Source organism: Heliangelus exortis, chromosome 1 (assembly GCF_036169615.1).
Source record: "Heliangelus exortis chromosome 1, bHelExo1.hap1, whole genome shotgun sequence".
In the NCBI taxonomy this organism is placed as follows: Eukaryota; Metazoa; Chordata; class Aves; order Apodiformes; family Trochilidae; genus Heliangelus; species Heliangelus exortis.
In genome coordinates, this window is record NC_092422.1 from 174784581 (window position 1) to 174797365 (window position 12785).

Below are 12785 nucleotides of genomic sequence, written 5' to 3' on the forward strand. Positions count from 1 at the left end.
AACTGTTCTCTGATGTCTCCACCATGCTTTGACAATATGGCCAGTATTCCAGCTTTTTATATTATTCCCAGTCTCCTACGGATGTCTGTGCACAGCATGTTCCAACCCTGTGATTGCCCAGACTCTGTCTCTTAAGTGTTTTTATGGCCCCTTCCAGATCCCTGTGGAAATGAGCATCTCATAGTCTTTTAATGTTTGGGCTTTTTTTTTTTTTTTTTTTTTTTTTTTTTTTTTTTTTTGTGCCAGTGCCTTTGGGGTCATTGGAAAAATATTATCCCATTTTTGCAGATGGAACACATTAGCTTCCTCACAAAACACAGTGGTGGTGATTTCTTTCCTTTAGAACACAGCTGCAACACACAGACACAGTGCTCCGGCACTTCAACCCATTATTCCTAATATAAATAATAATTATTGTTTCTCAGACAAAAACAATAGTGAACTGGACTTCTTAGGAGACTGAGTCTCTCCTTCTGAGAGCTTTCTAGATCTGTTTTGTACAGCCAGGAGTTCCATCTAGTTAATTCAGCGTTGAGCTGAATGAGCCTGAACCTCTGAATATTTGGAGATTCATCTATCACAGAATAATGCAACCAGACAGAGGGAGACAGTTGAATAGAAGTCAATATGCCAACTGTTCCTTCATTTACTTCTGCCATATTAATAAAGTTGATAGAGTGGAACTAATGCATCTGCTCACAATTTATTCCCTAGCAATAAGATACCATTTCACTATTTCATGAGCTCACTCTTTGACTAATTTTATTAGAATTCCTTCCATAGCATCATTTTAAATCACTTTTCATACAGTTTTTCTTACGTGTAAAGTAATAAAAAAAGATGGAATAAAGAGAGATGAAAGGATTTAATGAAAAACTCAGGTCATCTTAAATAGAACCAGATTAAATAGAGTTAAGTCACCTAGCATACAACGGCCAACAGAAAAGCATTTAAAATTACCTCTTTCATGGGAAGCTTTGTTCTGTCACGTCAAAAATTTGAACAGTTGAAAGAAATAAGGCATTCTTGGCAGCATCATAAGGTGAGGCAGGGCTCTGGTGCCTTTGGAGAGGTGGCTGGCTGACCTGCCAGGCTGATAGACAATGTTGGCCAAAGTACTGCAGAGTCAGAGCTCGATGGATGGAGAGGTGTCCTCCCTTCTTTGCTAAGAACTGGTGAATGGGGTTTATCTCATCCACTGCATTCCAGACATGTGTGGGCTCTGGATGTTAAAAAGATGCAGGATTTTGGCTACATGTTGGTTGTATGCAATGCTAAAAAGAATTCCTGTGTACTCCATTATATTTCTCTTGGTTTTTAGTTTAAAATGTTCTGGTATGATGATCCTTTGTTATTCTGGTTTGGGTAGGCTTCGGTGGTTTGGGCTGGGTGTAAGTTCAGACATGAGCACCTAAGCAGAAATTACCTGTTAGCACCATTTCCACTGATCAATAGAGGGTTTGATACAAATGCAGGAAGGACTTTTACTGAGAAAGCTGTGTGGAGACCAGATACAGGTATCCTGGGTGGGAGTTTCTAAAGTGTTCATTTCATTAACAGTCTTCCCTGCACTGAAAAAGATAGTTTTATGAACAGCTTTGACTTGAGAGAGATGGATTATTCCAGAAAAATTCTGAAAATCCTTTCTGTTTTAAAATGCCTTTTTGAGTTGACAGGTAGCAGCACCTGTGGATGCTAAAAGTAACTTTATTTGCTAAAAGTAACTTTATTTTTGTTATGTGGTGCTCTGTTACTGCTGCAGCACTGAGTGCTCAAACAAACACAGATGAACAATTTGTCCCTATTTAATATAACTGTTCCGAGGAAGTCGTGGGCTTCTTCCCTTCTCTCCTTTTAGCTGCTTCCAGTTTGGTGGAAGCTTATGGAGTTAATCTGTAGGCAGTTACTCCAGTTTCAGAGTAATCATTCTTTCATTATGGTGAACAGGGTAAAAAAGTACACCAGCAACTAAAAAGCCAGTAACAGGTAAGTGAGATCTTTTAACCTAAACCATAACTGCAGTTACAATGGTATTATCTATATAACATTAATTCCATGATACTAGCTGCAGGAGTGTGGATCATCTTTGTAATGCTTCAATTATCTCTTTCTCTCTCTCTCTTACAAACATGATTTTTTTTAATATTTATGTACAACTCTGTGAAACTTTTGTGTGTATACATATATGCCCATACGTATGCATGTATGTGATTGAAGTAAAATACAGTGAGGTTATTAAAAGCTGAGATAAACAAACAAAATTCTTATTAAATCAGACACTCCAAATTAATAATTTGAGAAAACTGTAAGGTATCAGGCTCAAAGATCTGTGTGATCTCTTAAAGACTAAAGCTTTGTGAAGAACCAAGTTCATGTTAGTGTCATCTGAACGGAAACAATTCTCATTTCACATAGCAGATGGGCTCCAGAAATATTCTCTCTCTAATTATCAGCTGATGTTGAACCCATCTAGATGTACAAGGAAAGCTTTGTTTCTCTTTTATTTGCTAGTGTCCATTAGTGTCCAAAACAACTTTTGTAAAGATTTAAAAAAAAAAAAAAAAAAAAAAAAAGAAGACCAAACCAATCCTTTAAAGAGTTGATTCTAACTGTGAACTGAGGAACCTAATGCAGAATAGTTCTTTTGATTCTAGTCCAGACATTTCAAGGGCCTTGCTATGCCTGCCTTCTAAAAATGAAGGCTTGAAGGGGGAACAGACATAGAGCAAGAGCTATTATTTGAGCTTACATGTCTGGCTCTTATCTTTGCCATGAGTGATCTTTTGTAAACACACTTGAGCTCACACATCTTTGGGCAGGCACCTGTCTTGTCACTGCAGCACCTGAAGAAAACTTTGAAAAATCTGCAGACAGTTAGAAAAATCTTTAATGTGCCTTCCATTGGTGGAGCTGTGGTAAATCTGTATCTGTCACAGATACATTTTGCACATTATATTAAATAAATCCATTATTAGAAAGGATGTGTCTCCCACAACACTAAACATAAGGCTTATTCAGTGATGCAATTAATATCTCTCATGACTCTATAGTTTGTGATGTGAATTACATATTAAACACAAGCACTGTCCTTTAAGATTCACTCTTGGAATACTCTGAAAATGCAACAAAAAGAAAGGGAATTGGTAACTTAGTTTGATGTGCTTAATGATTGTGATTGGTGAGCAAACCAGCCATATGAAACTTGTTACTGATATTCTCCAGGGAATGCAGTTAAAATAAACTTCTGTTTGTTTAAGCACATACCCTGAGCAGAGGTACCAACAAGAAAATGCCTGTTGAGCTATTTTATGGCACTGTACTGAGAGCAATGGCATCACATTCAGGAATTTCAGGCTTTCTTGTGAAATCCTGTGCAAATTGTTTTACTGCAAGGTAGGAGCTTTCTGGTGTTAATGTTAGTTGAAGTAATGCTGTCAAATAGCTGTACAGTGTGTCCAGACCCAAAGGCTCCAAGTTAACATCACAGTTTAACACTAGAAGATACTTTGACGGTTTTTTTGTCATAATAACTTTGCCTACTTATAGGGCATCAAGCAGAGAAGAGGACAACTCTACAAAAGAACCCATCTCTCAGACCTTTAGTGCACAAAAATGGCTTTAACCTCTTGAAGTCAGTGGGAAGATTTGGATTTTTACCTTTGTTTTTTTCACCATGAAATTAAATGAGATCAGGATAAGGGGAGACAGCTATTTCACCCTCTTTTTTGATTGTATAATCAAAGGTCCACCAGTACTGACTAAATTCCAGGATGGATTTATCCATCTATATCAGTTGCATGTATCCTACTGAACGTCAGTTTAACCCTGACAATATTAGGACATAATTGTCATTTGCTCATTGGTCCAATTTAAGCAGAGCATCTTAGACATAGCATAATTTAGTGGAAACAGTGAATAATACTATATGACAGTTGCCAAATTTTCAGAAGAACAATTATTTTTTTTTGAGAAATCACTTTTTATTGTTCTTTTTGGTTTAAAGAACACTTTTTCTTGAAATGAAAACACACTAGTAAAAGTATATTTCTTTTTGTGTAGAAGTGAAGGTGAGGTAGTGAAATATGAGATAGCACACAATGTTTCTTAACCTAATACTGATACCAGGACTCCCCTATTTTCTGCTGAAGCAACTTTGTTCATAAATATGTAAGGGGCAAGAGACAAGAGGACAGAATCAAGCTTTTCTCAGGGGTGACTGACAATAGGACGAGGGGCAATGGTTATAAACTGGAGCACAGGAGGTTCCATATAAATATTAGGAAGAATCTTTTCACTGTGAGAGTGACAGAGCATAGCACAGGCTGTCCAGGAAGGTTGTGGAGTCTCCTTCCCTGGAGACATTCAAAGCCCACCTGGACTTGTTCCTGTGTGACCTCCTGTAGGTGACCCTGCTCTGATAGGGGGGGTTGGACTTGATGATCTTTCGAGGTCTCTTCCAACCCCTAAATTTCTATGATTCTGTGATTCCATGAACTGGGAATACCAGTTTAGGCTGTACAATATGGAGGGTGAGCATTTTTACAAGGTAATTTGAAGAGACATTTCATCTGAGCTGATGTAGATCTGTTCCTCATAGTTGTTCTTAACTCTTGTTACAGCTGAAAGAGAAAGGAATTTTAGGATGTGATTCATTTTATCCTGAAGCTATAGCCAACCCTAAATACCTTTTTTCCTCTTTAAATGTCCTTGAACAGAATTTGAAAGCCATATGGGTGGGTGCAGTGCTGTCTTTTTCACAGATTTTGTTTTAATTCAGGATTGTGGTTCTCGAATTCGTCCAGAGGAGTCCTGTGGCTTGCAGCCTCTGTCTCATGAATACCTCTCAGCAATTTCACAGACAGAGCTTAAGACCTGTGAAGCTGGAGATACAAAAGGTTTGCGCTTAATCCTCTTTCTTCTGAAAATTAACTTATGCACCTCATAGAAGTAAAAAACATTTACTCTTTTCTAACGTGCACTAACCTATGCACAATAACTTTAACTAATCACTTGTAATAGTTACAGATTTTTTTTTCTCTATAAGTTTCTTTGTTTGTGTTTTGTTTTGTTTTGTTTGTGTTTTCAGTTTCAGTTTCAGTGTTTTGCTTTGTTTTTAATCTATAAATACAAACCAGAATATTCAGTGGGGGAAATTTCTCTCTTCTTTGGATCACAGACTGAAATTACGTTTTTTTATAGCAATAAAACTCTTTTTTTTTCCTGAAGAAAATCCCCTTTGAGTCAATGGGATTTGGACCAGCCTATCATAGGAAGGTTACTTGTCAGTTCAGTATTGCTGTATCAATAATCTAGAAGCCAGCAAGCACTACCCACGTGTTTGGTTCCTCAGAGAGAGAGAGAGAGAGAGAGAATTGACAGAGACCATGGGAGACACAATGGGAATTTACTGCAGGTGAATCTGACTCCTGCAGCCTGTGGAAATTTTGTAAACAATTACAGAATCTGCTGAGTAAGAGCTCTCAGGCACACTTTTAATGTTCTGCCTCACTGCTATGACATACATGGTTTAGTCGTACCCAGCTTTCCACATTTTTCATGGCTGTACCCAGTTAAATATAATACTGTATCAGCTCTCTCTTTGCATCCATCAGCTATTTGGTTTAAGTCCAGTATAGACCTAAATTGATGATCAACTGAGTGTACTCTTTGACTACAACGTGTAAATTTCAGTTTTGACACAAGTTTGTAGGCCTAGTGCCAATTATTCTGTACCATCAAAATAATTTCCTTTTAAAAATAATTTAAATTTTATTGTTCATAAATGCAGCTAAAAGAAAAAAATCTATAACCTATTCACAGAGAAAACATTTAGCAGACTAGGATTTCATCAGTTGGGAGTATTCTTTTTTTTTTTTTTAATGGATGATTTTTTTGCAGTATGGAAAATTTCATTTTGATCTTGAAAGAAAAAGAGGTAGCTTTCTGATTATAGCAATAAGAAACGCTGAATAAAAATATAAGAGGCTGAAAGCCCTATCTGGAAGAAATAAAACTATCAAATTCATTGTGTAGCCTTCATAGGTTAAAACTTTTTAACTTTAGGCTAAAATGTTTATAAAACAAGGTAAACAGTCCTAATGAAATATTGAAGACATATTTTGTTTAATACAGTTTTTTGAGAATCATTTATAGGACTCTTGGTGCTTAATGTATCTTAAGCAGAAGATTCAAATATGTAACTGAAAAAATGCTTTAAGGAGCCTAAATCCAGTTTTCTTTCACTCTTCCTGCAGAGACTTAAAGGCTTTCATAAAACTTTGGTTTCACCAGTTCTTAGTCTGGTGATAAACTTAGACCAACAGCATCTCTCTCTTTCTTTCCATCAGTGAATTGCAAGAAAATTTTTCTTCACCTGATAGAGCTGCTGCCAACTCTCTTTTCCTCAATAAATCACCAGGTTACAATCATTCTGTTTTCCTATCCTAATGAATTTTGAACTTTAAAGTAGTCCTCAGCTATGAGAAGTGTGAGGAAAGTTATACTTAAGAACAAAAATTCTGTGATCGGACACAGGTGATAGAAGATTGGAACTCTTGTATGCAAGGAGCACTGCACAGCTCTATCTGACACCTGCAACCCCAGCACTATTGGCCTGAGCATCCCTCCTTCCTTCCCTGGCACTGGGCTGAACTGGGCTGAACCGGGCTGCTTGCCCAGTGGCAGCTTTCAGGAGGCACCCAAGGGCAGCAGGGGAGCCAGGTTGTGCTCGCTGATCCCCAGTGTTTTAAGGGCACTGTCCAAGCCTTTGTTTGGCTCCAGCCTCCTGCTACTTGTTCCACATCAACTGCAAAAGCAGCTGAAGGTGGGGTGAGTGTGTTCAGCTGGGCAGGCAGCACAGCATCTGGAGCTGCCTGGTTGTAGCACACTGGGACAGTTCCACCCTTAGAAGTAGCAGCCTAGGCTCCCGTACAAAACCATCCTTGCTGGTTTTATTTAGAAAGTCTTTTTTAATCTGCTAAGATAACTCACCCTGCTGCTTACAAAAACATGTTTGCTGGGGACTTCAGCTCAATGCAAGCACCAGCTGCCACCCTGGAAATTCCCTTGCTCCTGAGGCAGCAGCTGTCTCTCCCAGGGCTGCTGGGACCTTGCAGGGCTGCTTCACTCAGCCTCCCACTCCATCCCTGTCCTGACCATTGCTGATAAGCAGGAGCCTTGCTTTTTTACTGTGGCTTCTTGTGTAGCAGGAATCTGTCACACACAGCAAAGCAAAGCAAAGCTGGCTGGCTGCTCAGCTCCTGCCTTGTAGTAGTGACTGTCACAAGCAGTCTGAAAATATTTGTTTCTGGAGCTGTTTGCTGGGCTGCAATGAGAAACCCAGCAGTGCCAGCAAGGCCTGATAGCTTTCAGACCTCTGTGTTTTTCCCTGTGTAACACCTTTAATCATAGGAAAAAGCAGATTTTGCTGGGAGAGCTACATAGACACTGGAAGATAGTATGTAGGATAGTGTGAGGATACTCTCACTTGTATGGGTGAGAGAAGTGTTTACTGTGTTGGTATAAAGGCAATTCAAAAGTTTTCTCTCTCCCTTCAGAAACTAAATGCCTCTAACTTCCAGTAGGAATTTGAAAGTTAATATCTTCAGAAAATCAAAATAACAAAACTATTCAATGGTAGATAAAAGGTGCCTAAAATCCACTGAATTTTTATTATTTTACTTAATGTTCCTAATCTGTAAAATAATTTTTGAAAATAGGCATTAGGCTCTAATAAATCACATAGCTGTTCATCTCGCCTTCTTTTCACCTTCTGAAATGGATACATGTAGTGTGGGGTGGTTGTCTAAACTTTCACAAATGAAAGAAATTAGCATTTCTAAGGAAAAGTCATCCTCTCTTATTATCTGTACATTACCAGTATAATCTCAGTTTCATTTTTCTACCAAGGGGGTCTTAAAATATAGCTTTGATCAGCATCCCAAATGTAAGTGTTTCATGACTGGTGAGGGTGAATGTTGCTTTTTGACATTTGAATCTTACTATTTTCTCTTCCTATTCAGCCTCATTCCCCCATTTCCTTTCCTCATATACCTTCTGTGGAAAAAAGGTATGACTGTTACACGACTTTTATGGAAAGGAAAACCTCCCATCCTTGTTAAATGAAAAAGTCATGCCACAGAGGAAGGTTATAGTCAGTTCAAAGGGTTGGAAGGCACTTAACTAAGAGAAATGAAAAAATAGTAAAAAATATCTGGCTTGCCATATCATAAGTTTGCTTACAAAAATACAGAGGAGATGCTGACATCACATTACTGTTTTCCAGGGCAATGGATTGTCCCCTGCCTCAGCTGCTCTGACAACAGGACCTGTGACTGGAGAGAAATCATGTGGCAGCCCCATGGCTGCCAGCACTCTGTGCTATCCAAGCCTGAGCTCCAGAGCTGTGTGGAGGGCAGAAGGGTATGTAACAAATTCCACGTTTTATTTTTTGTTATTCACCTGGATATTTAAAATCCTGAAGCCCTGAAGGGATTTTGCGGTTGATGAGAAAAAAAAAAAAAAAAAGAAAAAAAAGCCAAACAAAAAAGAAAACACCAACAAAACTTTTTATTATTTGGTAAACTACTTGGATGGAAATCCCACTGTCCATAATTTAGCCTTTAGGAGTTTGAAGACCTGCAGGGTACATGGATCCCAGCTGGAGTTGTGGTGAGTGCAGAAGGACTGTAACTGGAGGATGGATTTGCACTGTTGTCACTGTTTGTCTCACACTCGACATGCAAGTTGGGTTTCTTCTGCTGCATACCTAATGCATGGCATTGCTTGTGCACACTAATCTTACCAAGTCTTCTTGCACATTCTTTTCTTGTAGTGAAGCTTCTAAGGTGATTGCTTGGAAATACAAGGTCTCCTTAATAAGCATGCTATGACTGTAAAACTTGAGAGAGCTCTGATCTGAGGCTCAGGTTCCTTACTGAGGATACAAGTATCCAGAAAGTAAGTAATTAATTGTTGTAAAGATTTTTGTAGTGTATTATCTAGGTAAGAAAATGGTAATTAAAGGTGGCATTTTGATAAAATCTGAGAGCATTTCTATACCAACAAATACAAAACTAACTTTCTTTTGGTTTATTCTTATTTCTGGCTTTTTGTTGTTCTGCACAGTCCTTTACTGCCATTTTACTTTCTTCTATCATTTTCTTCATTAATATAAATAGTTTCTCCTAACACATTTTTCTATAAAAATATAGGTCTCTGTGACAGAGGAGATTGATTTGCTCCTCAGATACAAAAAATGAGCACTTCTGGACTGCCACAGAAAAAAAATGTAGAAGTTTATATCTTTGCTTTGGTCTTTAATTTCCATAGATATTGGGCTGCTTCAAGAATCAAACCCCCTCTGGTCAGACAATTGAAAGATATCTGAGGAAAAATATGCCAAAAAGGAAGTGGATTACCAGGGTATCTCTGGGAGGATTGTGCTGATTTTCCCACCTCTTGGATTTGATACATTCAAGTGTTAAAACCAGGAAGTTTGTTAAGGGATCACTAAAGCAAAATATATGAAGTAAATGTTTGTGAGCTTATCACAGAATCATGGAATGATTTGGATTAGAAGAGATCTTAAAGACCATCAGTTTCAACCCCTCTGCACGGGCAGGGACACCTCCTACCAGACCAGGTTGCTCAAAGCCCCATCCAACCTGGCCTTGAATGCTTCCAAGGAGTGGGACAGCCACAACTTTTCTAGGCAACCTGTTCCAGTGTCTCACCACCCTCATAGTGAAGAGTTTTCTTCTCATGTCTAACCTAAATCTACCTTCTTCTAGTTTAAAGCCATGACCCCTTCTCCTATTGCTACATGCCTTGTAAAAAGTCCCTCCTCCCCAAATTTTTTTCAATGAGAAAAACAATTCACTCATGTCCACTTTTCAACCTGTGCACACCTAACCTATGTGCCTCTGCATTCTGTGATTTTTTAGGATGCCACCACACTTGGTATGTATCCAGCTTGTGTAGCTTTGGTCTCTGGAGCTCAAAATCCTTTACAAAGGAGTCATGTGTCATGAATTACATCAGAGGCAAAATCTTTCCATCAGAACTGCAAGTAACCATGAGCTCTTTCAGCCTCATTTTCTTACCTGCAAACCACACAGGATCTGAATTCTTACTCAGAGTTTATTTTGAACTAAGGCAATAAAAACTCCATACACCCCATGTACACAGCACCAATCCCTCCTCAGAAAAGCAGAGATGTACTTCTACAGTGTCATTGGGTCAAATGAGCTCACACCTTCCATCAAAACACTAACAGCTCTCTATGACTGAATTTCATTTCTGAACACCCTTCATAAAAAGTTCAGAGTCCTGCAGCATTTGACCAGGAATCAAAGATAAAGCAAGTAGTGACATTTCTGATTCAGTAGACTGAAGTCTCTCTGATTCAGGACTTTTGTCCTGAAAAAAATAAATTATTTCATTTCAGGATTCTGATCTGCTGGCTCTTCTTATTATTGTTGAAACACCATAAGGTATTTTAAACAACATGAGTGTCTGTGGTTGTGTATTTTCTTTTAAACAGGAGGTGCTGATCACTATGGCACTGCCCAATTCCAAACTGTTTTCTTATACTCCTCTAGTACTTTTATATTTTAAAAAATTTAAAAACCAAGCCTACCTGTCTTTCTACTTCTAGAATGTGAAGGGAAGCATGCAATGCATTAACCTCTGCTTTGCTGTGCCCCTGGCCTGGATGCACTGCAGCAACTGATAAAGCTGAATGCTCTTCTTGACTGAAATGAAACACTGAATAAGTACAATAATTCTGGTTTTCCCATGCTGCATAGAACAACAGTGAAAGGTAGCATTCAGCTACACATCTTGCTCACTAATCTCTTTTGTGCATTTGTTCATGTTTCTGATATATGTTTATAGTCACCCAAACAGAGCAATTCTGTCCTACCTATATCAGAAATATCCCTTCAAAAATGCTTCCTAATTAATTTTCTAACTCCAGGCTGCAAAATGGATTTGTTTTTCAGAGCTCATGTCTAAAATTATAATCTCCTTTCTCTATAACAGAGATTCATTTTCTCTGGCTATGAGTTACAATTACTATTGATTTCTCATCATCATTATCTGACATTTTAATTTGTGTGTATATAAAACTGTTTGAACTAAGTTGTTTCTGTTACATAAAAACTCCAGACCACCTCTAATGAAACAATAACCAAACAATAACCCTCAGATTGGTGGAGGCATGAGAAAAGATACACATCCACAAAAATAATTTATGAGGCCTTATTTTACTTGGTAAATATTCTTGGTAGCAAGACCAATCAGTCATATGGCATATGGTTGTATTTTAGATGCAATAAACAGGAAAATCCTTAAGTGTTGAGGCTAATGTGATTCTGGCTGAGTAGATTTATATTCAATCCATTTTTACTATCTGTAAACCTTTTTGTCCTCAGTTTTAAAGTCTAACTAGGGGTAACAAGATGCAAGCTTTATTGTTCTCCATATGTATGCCCTAATTGAATCAAATAAATAGACTATCATAATGAAAGTATCATATCTGTATTTTGCTGGCTCAACAAAATCCTCTGCAATTGTGCTTAATGGGTTTTGCTGCAAGAGTTACACAATTCTATTAAGACAGAATTCTTTGATTTTTGTACATGAACTTTAAAAATGGGTGAAGGATAAGAGGTTCTAACAGGTAATTATTTAACCAACCAGCAGCATACAGAAAGATGGTCTCAATTGCAGGGGGTTATGTATTTTGTTTATCATTGAGAAATACTACCCTGGTTTTAGTATTGTAATAAAACACCATTGAGTCATGTAATTAAGAACAGGAAATATGAAAAGTCAATAGTTGCTATAGTACTTATAATTCAGCTGTTAAAACAGGAATTTTAACTTACAATTTCTTGATATTTTTGAATTAAGTAACATTTTGGATTTACAGGTGTTTAAATTTCCTAATGATAGGTCTGATTAAGAAGTGAATTCCATGACTCTTACACAATTTTTAAAGCCTGCAAGCCATAATGGATTTTTTCACGCAAAACAGTTGCAAAAGGAGACACTGAAAATGTCTGTGTGAAAGTGTTGTTCTCTGTCTGGCAAAATTATAGCCCTATATATGTCTAATATTTTAGTCATCCTGCAGACAAATTCCCTATTGACCTGAACAATACATGACTAAGCCTTGTGCCAGACTGTAAAGACAATGAGATGTTGCATATTCTACACACCTGAGCCATCATTTTACCCATGGTTGTCTTAGACCTAAATACAGAATCATCTCCAGAGCCCCTGTTTCAAATGATATTAGATACTACATGGCACATGCAGCTATAGTAAAGTCGTGCAACTGTAATAAATGTAGCCATAGATACCATATATTCAATTATGGAGAATAATTATTTTAATTAATTTAAGTTCCTGTCTTACTTGAAGGACATAAGTTTTTTTTCCTGGAGATATAAACCAGGCCTCTGGGTCTTCCAAGCATTTTTGGTAAATGAAGCTTTGATGGTTGCTTTGAGAGATGCTTTCGAGTGGTCTGCATACCACAATAAAATAAACAGCTTTACATCAGGGCTGTTTGAAAAGTTACTTTGTAGATATAATTCCCTGCAAATGTCCTCTTCCATTTGGATGGATTTTTTAGAGATAAAAAAAGGAAACTTGTCCATTTTTTCAGGATTTCCAGGATTTATATGTCTCACAGCATAGTTGGGCCAATAGATTACTGGATGCAGGCAGATCTTATTGAATGGGTGCTCTGTATATGCAGATTTGGAAGTGCTATG

At 37.7% G+C, this 12785-nt stretch overlaps 1 protein-coding gene across 4 annotated transcripts in view; it reads left to right on the forward strand.

Moving 5' to 3' along the window:
- CPED1 (cadherin like and PC-esterase domain containing 1) overlaps positions 1–12785 on the forward strand; it is a 137806-nt gene that overhangs the window by 109829 nt on the left and 15192 nt on the right. For 3 of the 4 annotated variants that reach the window (XM_071733733.1, XM_071733734.1, XM_071733735.1), the window contains 2 exons: positions 4778–4895; positions 8285–8421. In XM_071733733.1, coding sequence (XP_071589834.1) covers positions 4778–4895; positions 8285–8421 — 255 coding nt within the window. Of the gene's footprint in view, positions 1–4777; positions 4896–8284; positions 8422–8833; positions 8959–12785 lie in introns of those variants that run through there. The other variant, XM_071733736.1, reaches the window with a different exon arrangement.